The 22,841-nt window shown below is 40.7% G+C and overlaps 1 protein-coding gene across 1 annotated transcript in view; it reads left to right on the top strand.

The window, feature by feature from the left end:
- Positions 1-10,880, top strand: part of LOC136872762 (trypsin II-P29) — a 36,315-nt gene extending 25,435 nt beyond the window's left edge. The window contains exons 6-7 of the mRNA XM_067146592.2: positions 6,890-7,033; positions 10,654-10,880. Of these exons, the coding sequence (XP_067002693.2) occupies positions 6,890-7,033; positions 10,654-10,800 (291 nt within the window). The 3' untranslated portion in view covers positions 10,801-10,880. The remainder of the gene's footprint in view (positions 1-6,889; positions 7,034-10,653) is intronic.
- Positions 10,881-22,841: the final 11,961 nt, after the last annotated feature.

Genomic DNA, 22,841 nt, shown 5'->3' with positions numbered 1-22,841 from the left:
GTGATACAATGTATTGACTCACATTAGCACTCGTAGTGGTGCTTAAGTGATACAATGTATTGACTCACATTAGCGCTCGTAGTGGTGCTTAAGTGATACAATGTATTGACTCACATTAGCGCTCGTAGTGGTGCTTAAGTGATACAAAGTATTGACTCACATTAGCGCTCGTAGTGGTGCTTAAGTGATACAATGTATTGACTCACATTAGCGCCCGTAGTGGTGCTTAAGTGATACAATGTATTGACTTACATTAGCGCTCGTAGTGGTGCTTAAGTGATGCAATGTATTGACTTACATTAGCGCTCGTAGTGGTGCTTAAGTGATACAATGTATTGACTCACATTAGCGCCCGTAGTGGTGCTTAAGTGATACAATGTATTGACTTACATTAGCGCTCGTAGTGGTGCTTAAGTGATGCAATGTATTGACTTACATTAGCGCTCGTAGTGGTGCTTAAGTGATACAATGTATTGACTTAGATTGGCGCACGTAATGGTAGAAAAATGCTAACTGCTAATCTAATCGACCGGATAAAGACGATTAAGAAAATGATTGTAATTTTTAGGAATAAATAAAGAATATGTTCTCACAGTTTATTATATATTTACCCGAAATTCGTAGCTCTTCTCCCTAAGATATTTTCAATACCTATTGATTTGCTTGCCTGAAGGGCTAAAACTGTGGATTTTTATCTGGATCTGAAGGCTTGTTCGAAGTCCACTCGGCTTATGCGATTACAATTGAGGAGCTGTCTGACGGTGAGATAGCGATCCCGGTCAAGAAAGCCAAGAATAACGGCCGAAAAGATTCATCGTGCTGACCACACGACACCTCATAATCTACAGGCCTTTGGGCTGAGCAGCGGTCGCTTGGTAGGCAATGGCCCTTCGGAGCTCTTGCGCCATGGGGTTTGGTTTTTGTTTTAGTTGCCTTTGTCTTTGTCTCCCGTGAATGTTCATAATTTGGAGCTGTCTAGATCTTGTACTAGACTCTTCTTGTAAAGGTAAACCCCTAGAATATTACACATACCAATTTCACACAGCGATTTTTCTTTCATATTGATCGACATTAACATTCCGATGAGTTTGTTGGGCAGCATGTCGTGGACGATAACATGTAATGGATATTGGCTCGTAAGATACCACTCTGACTAATGTGGTGCGATGGGAGTTATTTATGAGGAATAGTAAAAGTAAAACACTGCTTCGTGATGGACAATATGTAGGTATACACCAGCAATAAGATGATGTTGTGTCTCAAAGCTCATACTGCATGACGTTTGGGTGTAAAATATGTCACGTAGATGTTAACTGGATGTTACAGAAGATCGTTCGGAATCTCTGGGGATGATTTTTGAGGGTAATTAGTTTATGAAAAGCCATGTCTGCAGCAGCGATCATGCTCAATTGGAAAGCCAGCATTTCTAACTAAACCCCGACAACATAAATTCCATTGCAGCAGATGTTTCCGCAGAGCTAGCATGTCTATTTTTCCCACTCCTCCTGACAGGCTATCCAGAGGCTATTGATAGTGCATGACGTCTATTTCCTAAAGCCTTGTTTAGAAGTCCATGGGTGACCCATCGGGTGCCTTGGCTCGAATGTCAGTAACAGGAAATGCACTTATTCCAGTTTCCATCTCCATTGTCTCAAAGAACAAACTTCTCGAACGAGAGGTGTGGCTGGATGCTTTATCTTAATATGCCCATACCTTAATTTTTGCCCTCCCATACAGTGCTGGGATATCTGTGTTGTAAATGGGTATCAAAACCTCTTTTTGACAGTATGTAGAGTTCATCTTTACATTATTAGCGACACGCAGAATAATTAACTTGCCATTGTAGCAGTATCCAGCGATGATCACGAATCCTCTTGGAAAACTTCCCTGGCATTCGTTATACAATGTTTTATTTTTTTGTCTCCAGGGCGCTAGTAAATCGAGCGAGATTTTTTACAGGCACTAAGGTCATGGTACACATATGCTTCGTCTAATGTCACCCCATTTTTCCATCTGACCCCGGCCAAATAGCCCTCATACAGCTTTCTTGCGTTAGTGCGACGTTCCGAAATATGGCGCTTATACTGCTTGTCTAATTGCAGGTCCTTATTGATTATGGTGTTAACTGCCGGAATAGACATCCCCAACTTATTTTCGAAAGTCTTTTGGAGGGGAGGGGGTGGCAGAGTTACCACCTGAGACAAGGGCCTTCACTTTCTTCACCACTTCTGGTATACGGCTGGTGACTGGTAGTGGATTTGTCTGTTTTTACCCTTTTGGAATTAAGACCAGGCAGCCTTTGATTCTTTTATTCAATACAGCACAGATCCCGTGTTTTCATGTGGAGAAATCACGCTTCTTGCACATTTTTGGATCTGAAAGGGCTGTTATGTAGCCCTCCCAGTAAGGGTCAATCCGCATCGTTGCAGCTTATGTCACAAAACTCTGCACGCACGTTCTCAGTACCGACGTGAATTATCACTCCCCGTTTGGGCGTGCTCAAGTTTATAACAGTGCCGCCAGTAGTCTTCAGACTCGTCACCAGAGATCCCGAACGACCTTCTGTAGCAAGAAGTGAGGCGCAGAGTTTAAGTTTAGATAAAGAAAAAAGTAATAATACTCTCCTCTTGTGAATGTTGTGGAATTACACTGTTTCCGTATCGAATCCATTATATCTTGTTGTGTGCTTTCGGGCTTATCTAAGGAAAGGTTACAGATCTCTTCATATGGTTATGAGGCTACTTGGGGGTGTAGTAAGGATGTAAAGGAGAGGGTATTTAAGTCACAATTATTAGAATATGGTTCCAGTATATGGAGCCTTCACCAGGAGAACTTGATTCGAAAACTGAAAAAATCCAAAGGAAGGCAGCACGATTTATTCTGGGTGATTTCCGACAAAAGAATACTATTAAAAAGTTGTTGCAAACTTAGGGTTGAGAAGACTTGGGTGTACCAAGTGGAAGCAATTCCAGGAGTCAACTGAGAGCCCTGAGATCACTGAGTTGAGTGTCTCTAGGGCCCCATTCAGTTGCCTTTTACGACAGGCAAGGGATACCGTGGATGATTTATATCGCCCCCATCCACAGGGGTGTATGGGGAGATGTTGCTATTCTTCGGCGTCTTCATAATTCAGTGAGATGTAAAGGGCTTCATTTCACTTAAGAATGGAGGCCTGTAGCTGTATGTAACCAGAATCTGATTTTACAGGAGAGATTAAAAACTGGCCTATGGTTTTAAATGAAAAACTGTACCAATCACAAATTATGAATTAATTTGTATAATAGTCATAATGATTAGCTAAATATTAATTTGTGTTATTTTAAGATTTTCATTTTGCACATACGAGGTATCCGTAGACAGATATAACATACGAGAAACGAGATGGTGGTACTGGTTCATTTTAAGCAATTTTATTGAATACTTTTCACATGTTCTTCACAGAATTATCAGGAGTATTCGTATAGCAACAATAAAGTTATAAAACAATATTTCATAAATTTGCAGATTCGCGGTCTCTATTCTTAAACGACAAGATTTGGATTTCCTATCACAACACACCAGTCACCCTATAACACACCTGGCCTTCCTCATATTCCGTATTCACACTACAGTATTACCTGCTCACGAAAGTCACTCATTGGACGAAGATGTGAAGGCGAATACGACTCTCGCTCTGTGGGTAGAAAATAAATACGGAACTCTTTTGAAAAGTGTTACGGGCGCTAAAGGAAGCGTGTCACTGTTTATAGGGTTTACCTTGAAGGTGGTGTTGTGTTAAAGGTTCCATATCACCTGTGATATAAGTTTCACCACATGTTTTTGACTACACTACTACAGTCAATAATTTCGTGGGCTGGCGCCTACAGTTAACGCAACACAGCCTACGTTCATACACTACAGTCAATAACTTATTGGACTGGCGCTTACAGTGTAGGCAACACAGAGTACACCTACGTACGTACTGCAGTCAATTTGTTCGTGAACTGGCGCTAACAGTTCATGGATCAGAGAGTCCTTTCACCTGTTTTTTCACGTCTTTTTCCCCTCGTGATGATCTGGGCGATTTTGACTTGATCATCTGACACATTTCGATAGCGGATTTGCCTAATTTTTGGCAGAACTTCAAATTTGCCAGTTGCTCAAACTACGAAATTCTCAACTTCCGCCTCTGACATGAAACTACCTCTTGCTGGGATTGCTGGGACTAGCAAGGAACTGTCACGGCAACACATCATGGTATAAACTCTTCGCTGTAGTGCACCACAACGACAATAGACGGCCAGTCCACGAATTTAATGACTCTACTACATAGTAAGTAAGTAAGTAAGTAAGTAAGTAAGTAAGTAAAGCCTTTATTTTTCTTCCAGATCTACAGCGATGAGGCCTTATTGATCCATTAAGGGAGAAAAATAATAGTACCCAACCTAGACAGCTTAAAATACTATACACATAGAATAATGCTCGTATAGTAAACATAGCTAACACCAAATGTGGAAAAACAAAGTTGCTGGAAATAATAATAATAATCAAATGTCCATGAGTCAATGTTATCTTTTCAGATATGAACAAAACCTCAAAAAATCTCAGTATTGCTATTAAGACGAGGGATAAACGAAAGCTAGTAGTACTGAAAATAATAATAATAAATTGTAAAAACTCAATATTGCTATTAAGAAAAGGGATAAAACGAAGACTAAAAAAAACTATTGCAACAGGGTAATTCCATCTATAGACTGTACGGCATTATTGGCAATGTGAAACTAAAACTGGCAACATATAACTGAGCAGAGTACAGTGCTGTGTCGGGCTGAGTCTGCACTAGACCACTGACTGTTCCACTTCCGGCCGGGTTCGCACTCAGCACATTCTCTCTTAGACACTGACCTTTCTTATATTCTACTTATATTGCTAACCTGACTACGTGTTATCTCCACTGTAGTGCCGATGTGCAGTTATTACACTTTACATTTCTTTCTTGTTGATCACTCTTCAACCTCTATTAATTCACTATATGTGTTAACTTTATAACTCATGCAACTCACCACCTTAAATGAAGCCATGTTCACTAACTGATAACTGGAATAACTAGGACCCCAGCTCATAAACCAACCGTCACCAGATATTATCTTTCTCCTTATCATCTGACCAATTTATCACACCCTCTTCCTCATTCACTACACACTTGACCACCTGGAAACTTCTCTTCTATCACACCCGTCGTTTACTCACTCTTAACATAGTTATGAATAACACGCACACACTCCACTATTATTGTGTATATAGCCATTTACTTCTCACTACACATTAACTTTTTGCTTCTTGTCACAATGCCTTCGTCTACTCTGTTCTTTTTGCCCCATAACTCTCTGAGGCTCAGACTTCTCCCTCTCACTAGGGCACCTCTTGCTTCTTCTTCTTGCTTCCCAGTCGTGTTTTCACTTCGTTTGCTTACTCTTGTTACGTCCTGTGTTTCTACTGCCACAATCTTTCCCTGTATCCTTCTATCTTCTCTCCCACTGACCTCCGTCCTGGACTCCTTCGTTAATGCCCAGTTCTCCCTGGTTTCCTTCCTGATCACATTCGTCATCTCTGCCATTACCTCCCTGTTCGCTATGGTTAACAAATCTATCAAGTTACTTCCTTCATGCTGCGAGCTTGGTTCCTTTACCTTATTATCCTTGTTTCTTTCTTTGCCTCCATGTCCTTCATCCCCCACTTTACAGTCTCTGGCTTGTCTTTCCTCCACTCTCTTTCCCACTACTACTTCGTCATTCCTGCCATCTTCCATTTCTCGTAATTTCTTCGCATTCCACGTTCTAGTCCAAATACCATTGGTCACTACTAATTTTTGACCCTTAATATGAGCTCTTAACCCCTGTAATTTAGCCCTGGCCAAATGTTTCTTCAGAGTGTTATGTTCATTACCCCTTCTCTACCAATGTCTTCTTTAATCCAAATTTTTGTACTCCGTATGTTATCTGCACTTCTTATCACTACTTCCGCCATCAAGGTGGAGAATAGCTTCAGTTTGATCGGTCTATCACCCCGTTTTTTTACCTATCCTTTCTACATCATCAATTTCGACTTCGGTAAAATTAATTCTCATCATTTTCTGGATGACTTCCACAACTTTGTATGTTGTCAGTACTTTATCTTCTGCTTTGTCTTCCGGTACTCCATATATGAATAGGCATTTCTTCCTCCGTTCTCGGTTACAGTCTTCAATTTCCGCTCGCAACTTCACCACCTCTCCTTCCATCTCCCATATTTTTGACTTGAGTGATATGATTTCTCTCTCGTTGGTTTCTACTCTACTCATTATCTCGTCTGATTTTCCCTGTATCCACCTCCTTATATGCTCAAGTTCTTTCATTTGCTCTTTCATCATATTCTTAATCTGCTCAAACGGGCATACTTCTTCCACCACTTCTTTCACTACTTTTCTAATGATCTCCACGTCTTCCCAGTTCATGTTGCCACTAGAAGTCGGGCCGGGGTTTACCTCTACTCCTCCTATAACTAGTAATATCATAATCACCACTGCCGCCAATATCATATCGTCCATCATTCTTGTTTCCATTATACTTCCTTTATTTCTAGCTATCTCCTTTTCCCCTTTCATCTGCCATCTTCCAATAGCCACACGATATTGATCCACGCCAATCATCTTCCTCTTCCCTCTCGAATTATTTACTGCCCACCGTTCACATTCCACGCCGGCTCTCCTGACACCTCCACACAATACGTCTGTCACCGAACGCTGACTAGGTTAGACTGACTCTACTACATGTGATGAGTTGGTTCCCTCTACACAGAGAACTGAAACCCTCAGTTCGCTAATTATTTTGTTATGTGTACTGTGATAACGAGTTCTGTTGAATTCTTTCAGACCGGTGGTTCCGTGATGCAGTACCTTCAGACGGTGGACATCGTGGTGTATTCGGACGAAGATTGTGGCAAGGCACACGGTGGAAAACCTCACTCAAGTAACATCTGCGCAGGAATTCCTGAAGGAGGAAAAGGACAGTGCAACGTAAGAAAATAGCTCTTATTTCTCTGTGATTTTCAGTACATTATTATTATTATTATTATTATTATTATTATTATTATTATTATTATTATTTTGATCACGCCATTTCAACTGACTACTTCTGACTACGATGTCTGGCCAATACTTCCGCGTGATTCTCGGTGTTGTTCTTTCCTCTCCTACGTCTATGCCTTTCCTGTTTTTAATTTTGACTATTCTCGGAAACCCTTGAACGCTTGAAGTTTCTTCTTAAGTGCGTCATTGTGTGTGATTCTCGCTTCTTCAAGGTCTCTAGCCACATCAGTGAATCAAGCCCCCCTGGTTTTCTTCTGCTGAAAGATGGTAATGACGCGGTTGGTCAATCTTGTTGGGTGCATCCGTGTCACATGCCCATAAAGGATAATTCTTCTTTATGGATGATATCGGTAATCTTATATTAATATTATTTATTTATTATTTATTTTATTTATTTATTTATTCATTTCTTCTTCATTTCGAATCACCCACCTTTGCGGTACGTCAGATCAGTCACTTCTTAGATGCATGTGCTCTTTTCTTCTCCCGATAGTTCTTCATTCTAACTGATCTCCTCCTCCTTTCCTCCTCTGATATCCGAATCGGTTTTCTGGTGTTGATCTTAACTTGAAATCTCTTATTTATTTATTATTTATTTATTTATTATTTAATTTTTATTTATTTATTTCCACAAAATGTAGATACAATTCAGGGATGGTGAGTGGAGAAAGGGCATAGCCCCACATACACGAAGGTGCTTCCATCCACACTTAACATTACAATATTAAATAATTACCATTATAGGCTACAGAGTGTTCTTATATACAATTACCCTACTTATATACACGTATTATTCACATAATATTCACAGGAACTTTTAAATATTCAAGTAATTCCACTCACTAAACAAACAAACAAACAAACACAACACACAAAACACACACCGGCGAATCTCCACATATACTTCAGGTAGGCCAGCTCATTTATACCCACCTTGTTGCTTGTTGCTTTAAGGGGACTAACATCGAGGTCATCGGCCCCATTTATACCCATGCACAATCTCACTCACTCGAGATCACACACATTTTCATCCGTCCTCCCGAACATACTGAACATTAAGAAGCAGAAAATTATGCACAGATATTTTCGTTATATGATTGATGAGATTCGTGTGGAGCGTGGCTTTTTAATAAATGTCACGAAAGTAGCGCAGGAAGAAAGAGAACAGAAACTGTTGAAATGTGGGGTTACAGACGAAATATGAAGGTGGAATGGGTACCTCACTCCAGAAGTAATAAGAAATATTAGAACGGGTAAGTTCACTTCGGATGTCATCACTAGTGGCTTTTACGTCGCACCGACACAGATAGGTCTTTTGGCGACGATGGGATAGGAAAGGCCTAAGAGTTGGAAGGAAGTTTCCGTGGCCTTAATTAAGGTACAGCCCCAGCATTTGCCTGGTGTGAAAATGGGGAAACAACGGGAAACCATATTCAGGGCTGCCGACAGCGGGATTCGAACCCATCATCTCCCGGTTGCAAGCTCATAGCCGTGCGCCCCTAACCGCACGTCCAACTCGCCCGGTGGCATGTCATCGAGTTTCTCGATGCTGGAGTATTTGAAATGGAATGTTTTCGATTATATAAATTATTGAGAAGTACAGAGTTCCACGAAGAAATTGAGAAGAATAGGAGAACTTTCTGAAATATAAGGGCTGTTCAATTGAACATAGACAAAGCTGGTGATACTGCAAGTAACTGACGCAGTAGTCCTCTATGTTGCTTGTTGTAACGGCTTAAAACGTCAGTCTTAGACACGCCTCCACGAAGTTGGTGCAACATTCATGTTTAATGGTTACCTTCAAACGAATGCAATGTGTCAAAATTCAGTTCTTGTGCAAAGAAGGTACTTTGCCGGGGAAAATATCACGAAATATGCTCATGCTCCACGGTAACGCCCGTCCACACTCTACTAATGAAATAATGGGCACTGGCGACACTTTCTTTGGGATCTTACAAACTAACCACTTTAGATCCAGGATTTGATCCGCTGAAGAACACCCTAAAGAATAAGAAGTTTCAGCTCCTATCAAGCGGCTAGTGACTCGTGAAGAGTTTCAACTATAAACTAGCTATCTTTTCTTGGAGAGGGTGTAGAGAAATGAATTCACCATTGGGACAGGCACCTGAACGATGAGGGAATTATCCGTAAACTCTCTTGAACTTTCATATGTATGCTGTCGTTATTATACAGAATACGGACAAACATTTAGGACACACATTTCATATAAGGCAAAGTTTCATGTGGTACCCTGGTACGTTCTGTTCATGTGTGTTTACCATGGTTAATGTAATATGTAGAGTTATAGGAAATTAATTCTAACAGGGAAATAAAGCGTTTCCGGACCCATGTATATATAACATATTTTCTTCTTCTACGTGTCAGGAATGTGTCCTGAAAGTTTGGCCTACCTCATTGTTACACCCTGTATAGTTTATGTTGAGCACACACACAATGCAAATGCCTAGACACCAGTTCGTATTTCAAGTGTTGTTGTTGTTTGAGTCATCAGTCCATAGACTGGTTTGATGCAGCACTCCATGCCACCCTATTCTGTGCTAAACTTTTCATTTCTACGTAACTATTGCATCCTACATTTGCTCTAATCTGCTTGTCATATTCATACCTTGGTCTACCCCTACCGTTCTTACCACCTACACTACCTTCAAAAACCAACTGAACAAGTCCTGGGTGTCTTAAGATGTGTCCTATCATTCTATCTCTTCTTCTCGTCAAATTTAGCCAAATCGATCTCCTCTCACCAATTCGATTCAGTATCTCTTCATTCGTGATTCGATCTATCCATCTCACCTTCAGCATTCTTCTGTAACACCACATTTCAAAAGCTTCTATTCTCTTTCTTTATGAGCTAGATATCGTCCATGTTTCACTTCCATACAATGCCACGCTCCACACGAAAGTCTTCAAAAACATCTTTCTAATGCCGATATCAATGTTTGAAGTGAGCAAATTTCTTTTCTTAAGAAAGCTCTTCCTTGCTTGTGCTAGTCTGCATTTTATGTCCTCCTTACTTCTGCCATCGTTAGTTATTTTACTACCCAAGTAACAATATTCATCTACTTCCTTTAAGACTTTATTTCCTAATCTAATATTTCCTATATCACCTGCCTTCGTTCGACTGCACTCCATTACTTTTGTTTTGGACTTATTTATTTTCATCTTGTACTCCTTACCCAAGACTTCATCCATACCATTCAGCAACTTCTCGAGATCTTCTGCAGTCTCAGATAAAATAACACTATCATCGGCAAATCTCAAGGTTTTGATTTTCTCTCCTTGGACTGTGATTCCCTTTCCAAATTTCTCTTTTATTTCCTTTACTGCCTGTTCTATGTAAACATTGAAAAGGAGAGGGGACAAACTGCAGCCTTGAATAACCCTTATATTATAAATGTCGTGCTCCGAACTGTATACCAGTGTTGCATGGAGAAATCTAGTAGAATAGGAAAAAAATTCAAGTATTATCAATTTGGAAACATGTCTTCAGGGTGCAGTGTAATCATTTCATCTTCTTTCTCGTCCAACAGGGTGACTCTGGTGGCCCACTTCTTGCTAATGGTCATCAAGTGGGCATCGTGTCCTGGTCGGTGAAGCCCTGCACCGTCAAGGGATATCCTGGAGTGTTTACTGAAGTGTCTCATTATATAGACTGGATCAACAAGAACATTGACTGAAACATTTAATTTTTTCTGATACTTTGTGTTGTCACTAAATAAAATGTATATTTACGGCTGATAAATTCAATGAATCCGTAGACTGCTATGTTTCCTATTAATCCTCATCCTGTTTCAGCAATTTAGTGGTCCTTAATCCCCGTATAGTCTACGAATAAGTTTCCCGCATGTACTAGTGATGAATGGGATGCCTAATCGCTAGTTTACCAGGGAAGGGCGTGAAAATGAAAGACTCCCTAGGTCGGGATCGGAACAAAACAAAAGTTGACCAAGGGAGGTTGAATAGGTTTGATGAAAGTAAGGAGTCTGGCAAAGTAAGTGGAAGCAATGCCAGGACTCATCTATGGACTCCGCAGTCGCCAAACCACGCTCCAAAGTTCAGAGCTACTGGGGCCCTTATTAGTCGCGTCTTACGACAGGCAGGGGATACCGTGGATTCTATTCTAGCGCCCCCACCCACAGGGGTACCGGGGAGGAGAACCAGTATCTCGGCCAGGCGGAATGCCTAACAGGGGCGTTATGGGGGGATGGGACGACTGGAAGGGACAGACAGGAAAGAGGGAAGGAAGCGGCCGTAGCCATAAGTTAGGTACCATTCCGGCATTCGCCTGGAGGAGAAGTGGGAAACCACGGAAAACCATTTCCAGGATGGCCAATTTGGGAATCGAACCCACCTCTACTCAGTCCAAAATCAAATCAAAATCTCTTTATTTGGAATTGAGGTGTCTATCTCGTTGGCAAATGGTTCACTAAAATATATTATTGTCAAGCACTAAATTTTAAATTAACAGGAGAAGATGAACATTTTCCTAGAATACAATATTATACAATTTACGCTAACAATTTTTTCTATTGAACACACACCTCGTCCTTAATAAATTTATATTGTTTACAAAATTCTACTTATAATATCTCCTGTACTTACAAATACAGTCAACTCATATACAGTATGTGAAATTACTTCTAATAATATTATACAACTGGTATAAGGTTAAAATTAACATTGCATTTATTTACTTATTTATTTTTTACCTATTTTGGAACCTAAGTAGCATAACGACCTGCTGCGTCTTAACCAGAGCCCCTCAAGGCTGAGTGGACCCCATTCCAGCTTTCATACTACTTTTCAAATTTGAACCCGGGCCTCCGGGGGGGTGGTAGCTAATCACACTAACCACTACACCACAGAGGCAGACCGTAATGTATATGGTAGAATTTAATGTGGTATTTTCGTTCTTAAAACATGTTATTTGCACGCCATGTTTGGTTTGGTATTTATAGATGATTGCATAGAAGACATGATGTCACGCCAACGACACAGCGATTCACTGCCATAGCGATTTACCTTCACAAACCTCCAGTCACTAACACCAACACGCAGGCTACTCGTGGCAGACACGAGAAAAGTCTTATTCTTGACTTACGCTAGGGAATGCTGCCTGCTAAACCAATTCCCACTACGAAAGAAGCAATAGCTAGGCTCAGTGGCTGACGTGACGCGGAGAACATGAATAACCTCAAGCGAAGACGGAAGATAGAACGAGGGAATATCACGCGGGTACTTTTTTTTTTACTTTACGTCGCATCAACATAGGTCTTATGGCGACGATGGGATAGGAAAGGCCTAGGAAGTGGCCGTGGCCTTAATTAAGGTACAGCCCCGGCATTTGCCTGGCGTGAAAATGGGAAACCACGGAAAACCATTTTCAGGGCTGCCGACAGTAGGGCTCGAACTCACTATCTCCCGATTACTGGATACTGGCCGCACTTAAGCGACTGCAGCTATAGAGCTCGATACGCGGTTTGTTAACACAATAAATTCATTCAGATGAATCTGAGTATTATAAGGATCGTTTACAGGAGGCACGAAAAACCTTACTGAATTTCAGTTGCATATACTGGGATGAAGATGTGCGCTACCGCCAGACTTAGTTGGTTTATTGAACCTCAAGGCTTTGAGCTGCAGCCAATAGTCAACGGATTAGCCAGCCGTGATATCAAAGCTACTGCCTTGGTCTCTACTACTGTCAATACTCAACACCTGATCAGTGGAGATGGTAGCCTAAGGTTTAGCAAATTAAAGTCCGGCTTTGTGGCTAAATGGATAGAATGCTTGCCTTTGGTCCGATGGTCCCGGTTGAATGATCAGAATCAATCCCCTCGTGCTGTTAATTCCCCTGGATTGGGGACTGAGTGTTTATTACTTCTTAGCCATTCATTTCATCCTCATTAGGTCACCACCAAGCCTATACAAAAGCCATGCACTATTCTTATTCTTATTATTATTATTATTATTATTATTATTATTATTATTATTATTATTATTATTATTATTATTACTAGCTGGTGCACCCGCGCTTCGCTACGGGATTCTCAGAAAGACTGACCTTGTGGTTTTCCTAACTGAAGTAAACAAAGGCCATTACTTTTGCTAGTTGCTTTACGTCGCACCGACACAGATACGTCTTATGGCGACGATGGGACAGGAAAGGGCTAGGAGTGGGAAGGAAGCGGCCGTGGCCTTAATTAAGGTACAGCCCCAGCATTTGCCTGGTGTGAAAATGGGAAACCACGGAAAACCATTTTCAGGGCTGCCGACAGTAGGGTTCGAACCTACTATCTCCCGAATACTGGATACTGGCCGCACTGAAGCGACTGAAGCTATCGAGCTTGGTAAAGGCCATTACAAAAACGTCAGTAGGAAAGTAACGATGTTATAATAATAATAATAATAATAATAATAATAATAATAATAATAATAATAATAATAATAATAATAATTTCGTGTGGCTATTTCTAGCCGGGTGCAGCCCTTGTAAGGCAGATTCTCCGAAGAGGGTGGGCGGCATTTGCCATGTGTAGGTAACTGCGTGTTATTGTGGTGGAGGATAGTGTTATGTGTGGTGTGTGAGTTGCAGGGATGTTGGGGACAGCGCGAACACCCAGTCCCCGAGCCAAGGGAATTAACCATTTAAGTTTAAAATCACCGACCCGGCCGGGAATCGAACCCGGGACTTCTGTACCAAAGACCAGCACGCTAACCATTTAGCCATGGAGCCGGACAATGTTATGGTATAAAATACTCGATCAAATGAAAAACCGCACATTTTCTCACTTTTAACTAACAGTACTACGGTGCCGATCTAACAGTCCAAAGTTCCAGAGCTGGAATTACCAGGCCACAGACATCCGTCATCACTCCTCTGCCATAATTCTCTTAAATATGCAAACTGCTCATTCCAATCAGTGCTTCAGAGTACGGATTGAACAGCTCGAATGCTGTGATGAACCAGTGTGTTACGTACCAGTAGTATCAGAAAATTTATGAACCAGAGGAATAGCATGCTGAAGAAGAAAGTTATCCAACTCTCCAGCTACTTCCCGCTAATATTCAGGCAGGCTGTTACACTTGGTACGACCGGGCGAGTTAGCCGTGTGGTTAGGGGAGCGCAGTTGTGAGCTTGCATCCGGTGGATTCGAACCCCACTGTCGGCAACCCTGAAGAAGGTATTCCGTGGCTTCCCATTTTCACACCAGGCAAATGCTGGGGCTGTATCTTAATTAAGGTCAAGGCCGCTTCCTTCACACTCCTAGCCCTTTCCTACCCCATCGTCGCCATAAGACCTATCTATGTCGGTGCGATGTAAGGCAATTTTCATCCTAACTATCGTAGATGTGTGGCAACAGAAGACACAATGCCCACCACAACAAACAATGGTCAATGCAATGTTATTGTTGATCAATGTTACGCGCTTTCAATATTGTAGGCCTTTACATTTAGTTTTCTTCCGACTCTGAAATACCACTCTTATCATAGTCGGTACGATAAAATTGAATAAAACATAAATGGTCGGAAATTGTATTCTCTATAACTTATGTTATGTAGTACTTTTCGATAGGACCAATAACATAGGTATTTAAAAATTTAATGTTAGGCTTCTTCCCCTAAACTACAATTTCATACAGGGCGCATAAAAATGTTTACGGTTTAGACTGTAGTTTCTTATTCCTCGACTCTGTATACCAACTTTCATTAAATTCTGTTTACCCATTTTCTCGTGGATCGGCGTTCATATGGACTTGCCAACAAAAATACAAATTCATGAATATCTGTGTTATCAAAGCCGGTGCGGTAGCAATGTATGACATAAATGATCGGAAATTTAATTCTGTATAACTTTAGTTATGTACCGGGGCATGTTGTTACGATTTTTTGTTTTCATTATTTTTTAAATTTTAAGGTGAATAGTAAATGAAATTTCAATTTTGCTGATAGAAGGAACAAACTTTTATCATAAGAATAACAGTTGAAAAATTCTAGAACATGCACACATTTGTCAATAAGATACATTAATATCAGCTTAGGTATTCTGTAACAACATGCCCCACAGCGGGGCAGGTTGTTACATGCGAGGGGCACTTTGTTACATAGAGTAAAATGTCACTGAAAGTATGATAAATATTTATAATTTTCATTTTAAATTCAAAATATGTTTAGCCCATTCATTAAATATAACATAATTATCTGTTCAGTCTTATCCTTCGCTTTGACAATATGAAAGTGACTTAGGTATGAGTGATGCTAGTAATGTCATTGCTTATGCAGCCAGTCCCTGCTATGAACGGTGTAAAAATGTTGCTCATCAGGTCAGCTGGTGCATGCATTTCAGTGGGCTTGGCAGACTGATATGTAATTGTGACTCCTGGCTCGGTGAGGAAAGCAACGGGAAACTACCTCACTCCTCATTTCCCTTGTACGGCTCCTCAGTGATGCCTAGGCCATCCATAACAGCTGATGGCGGAGTTGTTGAGGATCCAACCAGGCTTATGGCTTAGGACTGACCGTACATACACAATTAATATAATAGGTTATCATCTGCCCCTATGACCTACTTAACATTATTTTAAACCAATACTCTACTAAGTTTATAATGGTCTGAGCTAAAATTTATTCACGTAGCCTGCAGTGAAGACAAAAAATATGAAAAAAATGCTTCTCTAAAATTATTTATGTCTCAAACATGCCGTAATGCTGAATTTCCATCTTCTAATGTTTCTGGTAATTTGAGACTATCTGTGCTAATGGTAACTGTGGATCTACTTGAGCCAGGCTTGTTCCACGAAGAATCGTCTGCGTTAGATCTTTGGAACTGCGATGAAACAGTTATCACAATAGTGCAGCGTCCCAGCAAAATTTTGGCAGTAAAAGGCGTAAAGCAAGTTGGTGCAGTAACATCCTGGGAAAGGGGAAATTTAGTGCGCAGTTAGGGCTGCTGGTAATTCTGTTCCTCGCATGTTCATTTTCCCGAGGAAATTCTTTCTAGGTACTGTGAAATGGTGCAACGTATTAATTGAATTCCGAACTCTATAGCAGCTTTCCTAATGGAAGATTTATTTGATCTTACTTCTAAAACGGCTGCTTCGAATGTCTCCAAGTCTGTGTTACCCCTTTCAGTTGTCTTCTTAGGGGAACGAATCATGTTCACTCTAAGAAACGAGAGAATCGAAATAAGAACTGCATGGGGCACGTTGTTACATGTATCAACGTGCCCCGCGTGGTAAGTAACAACTAGCCCCAGTAGCCGCCATCTTATATTTTGTGTTACAGTTAATCACAGAGGAAAGATAGAATTATCTTACATTAGAAAACTAAGGCTTATGTCTGAGGGTTTAAATCACAAACAGAAAAATCTGTTTACCTGTATACTTGATCACGTGGTTAAAGATCGGAAAGGTGCAAGACGCTGCCTAAACACACAGCGAAAATAAACTTTTCCGTTTTAAAAATTTCACAGATCCACACTCAGCCTGAGACTCCCTTGGATTGTGAGGGACGGCAAGGTCAATGCATTATATGGAGGGGGGTGCACTGCTCCTATTGTTTTTTTCAAAAAGATGTTTGTAACAACCTGCCCCTCTAACAACTAGCCCCGGTCTCCACTATTTATCGATAGTACCACTAATAATATAAATATTTGATGGTTACATTTTAGGCCTTCCCCTAAACTACCATTTCACTCAGCGTGAGTAAAATGATTTATAGCCTAGATTGTAGGGGCTCGTCCCCCGACTTCACATACCGATTTTCATTAAATTATCTTCAGCCGTTTTCTTGTGATGCGTGTACAGACAGACAGACAGACAGACAGACAGACAGACAGACAGACAGAAATTACGGAAAAGTAGAAAGTGCATTTCCATGTTGCTATGGACATGACCGATACAGAAATACAATTATTTTCAAATTCTGAGCAATGTACAGACAAAACTCTTATTTTATTATTATTATTATTATTATTATTATTATTATTATTATTATTATTATTATTATTATTATTATTATTGTTATTATTATTATACATAAATGTTGAATTTTATAGCATTACCAACGGACGTACCCATCGTTCACTGGTTTATAAGCTTCCTCGAGAGATCAGTGGTGGTATCCGACCCATGGTCACGGGTTCTATTCCAATCAATAAAAGGGAACACTAAACCAGAAAGATTGCATTTCATTTTAGAAGATCTACCTATAAAAATAAAACTATATTACTCTTATAACAGCAGCCCTGCAGTGTCTTCCTACGGGGATGTAGAAGTAAACGGGAGTGAATTATCTATATAATTAAGTCAGTAGTATGAGGTGAGGAAGTACAGTATATACGATTTTTTTGCGATTTTTTTATTTAATGCGTCTCCCGTACGGCTGCTTCCTTTTTCATCTGATTCATTTACATGTAATAGGTAACACATAAAATGATGTCAACTGTTTAACAAATGAACACACAATTAGATAGAGAAAAACACAATAGGAAACGTCGTTACAACTTCGTATTGCCGAATGTTCGTTGATTATTTGAAGTCTCAGAATATCACAATAATGCACACCTGTACTTGGCAAGAATTAACAAATAACAAACGAATGAATCACACAAACGTATATCACATTTTTATACAGTCTATTTTAGTTGGTTTCTAAATTTAGTTTAATTTACTCTTGGCACTTCCAGCACTTCACACTTACAGAACACTACTTAGCTGCTCTACATATTCTCCCAACCATTGCTTCCTTTGCGGACATTGAATGCACATTAAAACATAGTCACTTATCTCGGACATTCTGTCGAGGGCACTGTAAGACTCAGAAGATTTCAGCACACAGTCGACGTAACAACCTAACAGTAACACGACAGAACTGTTCAGTTGCGGTGGTTGGAAGCTAAATACAGGGCGGATCACCCATTCAGGTGCGATGTATGTATTCGGACGTCCGATGATACACTTTAGCGTCTGTTTAAATTTATTCCATGTCAGTCGAATCTGCGTACAAGTTGTAAGTCGGTGTTGGATTGTATCTGTATGTTGACAGAAGTTGCACAAGTCCGTCTCCAGCATATGAATGTGATGAAGTCTGCTGTTTGTCGGTATAATGTCATGGATTACTTTATACCAGCTTTCTTTTACTGCGTCTGGAAGGATGCGATGGGAGATATTCCTCCATACTCTATTCCAGTTGATTACCATAGCTGCTTTCGTTATGTGTGGGGCTAAATACTGTTGAGATAGTATACAGCGATAAACTTGTTTCGTTGAGACATCTGGAGATGTGACGACGTCTTTTGGCATATAACTCAGCTCGACTCTCAGATATCTTGCGTGAGGTGCATGATGATGAATGTCATTATACGCTGGTGGGTTAATGCATTGTGGAAGACTGCACCATCTCATGAGGAAGTTCTTCAATTTATGATTCCCTGCTTTGTGAAAGAGCTTTAAGTGTCTTGTTAGAAACAAGGTTTTTGCTTTCCCTTTGACGTCAATTAGTCCCAGCCCACCCTGGGATTTAGGTAAGGTGAGTGTACTTCTGGCAAGTCGTATCAGTGATCCTTGCCAAATGAACCAACCAACAACCGAAATTAGACGTTTACCAGTCATCCGTGGCATGGGAAGAATTTGGCTCAGATACCATATTTTGCTTAAGCAGTACATATTTACATACATTATTCTTTGTTGCAAGTGGAAAATCGATACCTAACCTGTTGCAATATACCCCTCACTGAATGCAAAGCATCGGCCCAGTTCTTTTTTATCATCGTGTACACACTGTTAAAGCAGGTTATTCCCAGAATTTTAATTTCTTGTGTTAATGTTACACACTCTGGAAGTGCCGATTGGACTCGGCTCCCAATCCACATCGCCTTTGTCTTCCTTGGGTTCAGCTGAGCCCCGGAATATCTCCCGTAATCCTCGATTACCTTGAACAAATGCTGGATATCAAGGGTTTGATCGAATATTATAGTAACGTCATCTGCGAATGCGACAATATCCAAATTGCTAGGACTGAACGTTTGCTGTAGATTGCTAAGAAGGGGTTCTAGAGATAGAACGAAGAACAACATAGACAGCCCCTTGCCGTACTCCTCTGTGGATGTGGATTGGCCTTGTTAAATAACCATTTATGTTAATCTTTGAAGAGCCTCCATTAAGAATTTTGCCCACGAGAGTCGTGAATCGAGTGTCAAAGCCAAGGGCATGGAGTGTTTCAATTATATATTTGTGGTTTACCCTGTCAAATGCGTGGTCAAAATCTAGTGACATTAGCAGTTTCTTTTTATTGTTGACCAATTACTCGCTTATAATATCCCGAATGACACATAGAGAATTTATTACACACCTTCCTGGTATCGCACCAGACTGGTGTTCGGATGTGGCGTCCTCCATAAACGCAGTTAGTCTCTTTTTCACACATTTAGTTAATAGCTTATAGTCAAAATTTAAGAGCGTTATGGGCCGAAAGTCAGATAACTTGGTTGGATTTGTCATCTTGGGAAGAAGGGCCACGAGGCCTTCTTTCATCTTGTCGATGTTCCTTTCTGGATTACAGGCATCATTCATTGCTGCAACAAGTTCGTCGCTAATGATGGACCAGTATTTCATATAAAAAGCTCTTCCTAGACCATCGGGACCAGGAGATTTATTCGGTGCGTTTTGCAATATTGCCTGCTGGATTTCTGCTAAGGTGATGTCTTGGGTCAAACTTTCTTGTTCCCTATGCTGAATTCTTCCTCTTATACCATCAAAGAAGGGGTGTTGGTGATTTATGATGGTGGGCGGCTCTTCGTTATACAAGGACTGAAAAAAGCTTTCCGCCATTTCTTTTATTATTTCGGGGCTATTCGTCATTTGTCCATTAGTTGTTTCGATGTCATGGATGTATTTTTGACGTCCTTTCCTGCAATTTCTTATAAGGTGGTAACTGGAAGGAGACTCGTTGCCTAGAACTTGACGATCTTGCGCTTGAATTTTCAAACCTTCCATTTCTGGTCGCTGTATCGTTAGTAGCTGCGCTCTTGTTTTCTTTATTCTTCGATAGGTGTCAGGGTTGGTAGGATCCTCTTTATATAGCTGTCTTAAGCATTTATAGTAGAATTCTGTCGTGTGGTTTAAGTGCCTTCTCCTCTCAGCACTGTATGACTTCAATAGCCAGATTGTGCGAGGTTTAGCGTATGAAATCCACCAATCAAGAGTATCTCTATATCGGGGTATGTATGTTTTCCATTTTTGCCATTCACCGAGCTCGATAGCTGCAGTCGCTTAAGTGCGGCCAGTATCCAGTAATCGGGAGATAGTGGGTTCGAGCCCCACTGTCGGCAGCCCTGAAGATGGTTTTCCGTGGTTTCCCATTTTCACACCAGGCAAATGCCGGGGCTGTACCTTAATTAAGGCCATGGCCACTTCCTTCCAATTCCTAGGCCTTTCCTATCCCATCGTCGCCATAAGATCTATCTGTGTCGGTGCGACGTAAAGCAAATAGCAAAAAAATAGCATTTTTGCCATTCAGCGAAAAATCTTTCTTTTAAGTCCATGCTCTTCAAAATAGATTCATTTAACCTCCAAATTCCTCGTCCGCGACTAGGTCCCCACTCATGTTGGCGGATCTTACAGATAAACGCACAATGGTTTGAAAATTCCACTGGGCAGACATCTGTTTCCCTCACGTGTTCTTTCAGTCCCCCGCTGACATATATTCTATCTAGACGAGAAGCGCCACCTCGGTAATGAACCCGACAGGGGCATGATCCAAGGACCTTTGGTTGATATCGATCTCCATAATGACGCACGCAATGCTATTAAAGGGAAAGAACGCTGAAAATGATTAATATTCATATCATTAATAGAGGTCATACCGAAACTAATTTATATTCATACCATTGAGATAGATAAATTGTGTATTTTAAAATTATTCTACGAGATTTCTTTGTCTGCGACTTATTGCGCAGTATTATCCTTTGTGTAGCGGGGGCCCCGCAGATGAAGCCAAGCCAACTTAGACCCGGGAGGGGTTACGAATGGGGATTCCCTGTGACATCACTCGAGAGAAGACATCCCTCCTCAAGACTCACAGAATGAGGGGAAACTAACTTTTTCGAAACGGAATATAGGAGCCATCTTGGAATAGGACTGGCCAACTTAATTACCTACGATATAGAAAATTAATAAAACTCAAATTAGGGGGTCGTCTCCCGATTTAAAAGGGATAAATGTCATTGGGACATTTATTTAGAGTGTTTAATGTCCTCTTCCGTGATAACTTTCAGAAGAAGAAAGAATACTGTGTGGTTTCTGCGTGGAAAAGTACTGGGCCATCTGTTTAGTCTCACGACAGCTCCTCGAGATCGGGAGTTCACCCCGTGTGGTAGGGGAAGCAGAACATATTTTAATTAATTTAAAGAGATTCACCGAAGGATAAGTGAGTGGTTATGTCTCAATCGCACCAACTAGATATTGGTCACCGATCACCTGTACTATCCTACCTCGAGTACGCCGGGAATAGGCGCTACGCAAATTAGTGGAAGGGGTATCGCTCCCTAGTAAAAACTACTACCGGAAGGGACAAGCGTCAGTCGGGGTTTGCGGCTTATCGACGGCGAAGCTATGCTCGGTTAAGCCCTCGTTAGGTCTTTGTTCAAGTGAAATTAATTCCTATTTTAAGTGAAATAATACAATTTGCATAAACAGAGTTTAGTTTTGATCTCTGTGACCCCAGTGTTAACTTTTTGGAAAACCGTGACGTGAAAAGTCATATTATTATGATTACTATAATGTAATAATCTTACGTAGTCGCATATGAGATCGTGACCGGACGTTCACATTGAACGTTGTTAACCGGAGTGTGAATTAAAAAGTGACGTTGTGTCTGTACAGGATTAAGTGCTAGCGGCTCCACCATCATCAAACAATGGCTCATCAACTTCAAGATGGACTGGTAATGGAAGTCATCACCGTGGTGCCCATGGAGGAGGAGTAAGCTCAGGATGGACTTCCCGAGTTGACGAAGGCATCATCATGTGATAGAGATGAGTACAAAGTTCTAATATCTGGCATGCATAGAAGGGATGGGAATATTTATTGTAAACTGACGCTATAAGAAATTAAAGATGTAGTCCTGTTGAAATAGAGCGCCGGAATGGGCGCGTAGTAATTAAGTCTTAGCTTAGGAAACCGACTACAGGTCTGAGTAATCGAGTGTAAATAATTAAGGGAATATAATACTTTAGTTTTGCATGGGATAGAGATTCATTCATTTATTTATTTCTTGGGAGATTCTGTTTGTTTATTTGCGTCAGAAGACCAGTAATAATTAGTTTATGGGAGTGCAGTGAGAGTAGTTATTAGAGTATTCATTAAGTGTATGGTATGTAAAATGGTAAGTACTACTGTACGCAAGGGACGTCATTACGAGACTCAGCGGCCAAAGTGACAACCTCAATAATTCCACCATTTGAAATACTTAGATAGGGAGTGATAAGATGAATTGATTATGTGATAAAATTTATCAGGAAATGATCCTAAAGCGTGTGTCAAACATCCATTCGCGTGGATAGTAATCAATTAATTAATGTATTGCCGTGTGACGAAAATGTAGCCATGTGCCGACCATCGATTAATTAGCAGTCAGTAATCAAATGTTAATTGCTGCGCGAGTGCTTAAGTGTGTTGTAGTTGCTGAATAGATTCCGCACGATGACCATGCATAAGTA

Source organism: Anabrus simplex, chromosome 4 (assembly GCF_040414725.1).
Source record: "Anabrus simplex isolate iqAnaSimp1 chromosome 4, ASM4041472v1, whole genome shotgun sequence".
NCBI lineage: Eukaryota > Metazoa > Arthropoda > Insecta > Orthoptera > Tettigoniidae > Anabrus > Anabrus simplex.
The sequence above is the reverse complement of the archived record's forward strand: the minus strand, read 5'-3'. Positions and strand labels throughout refer to the sequence as shown.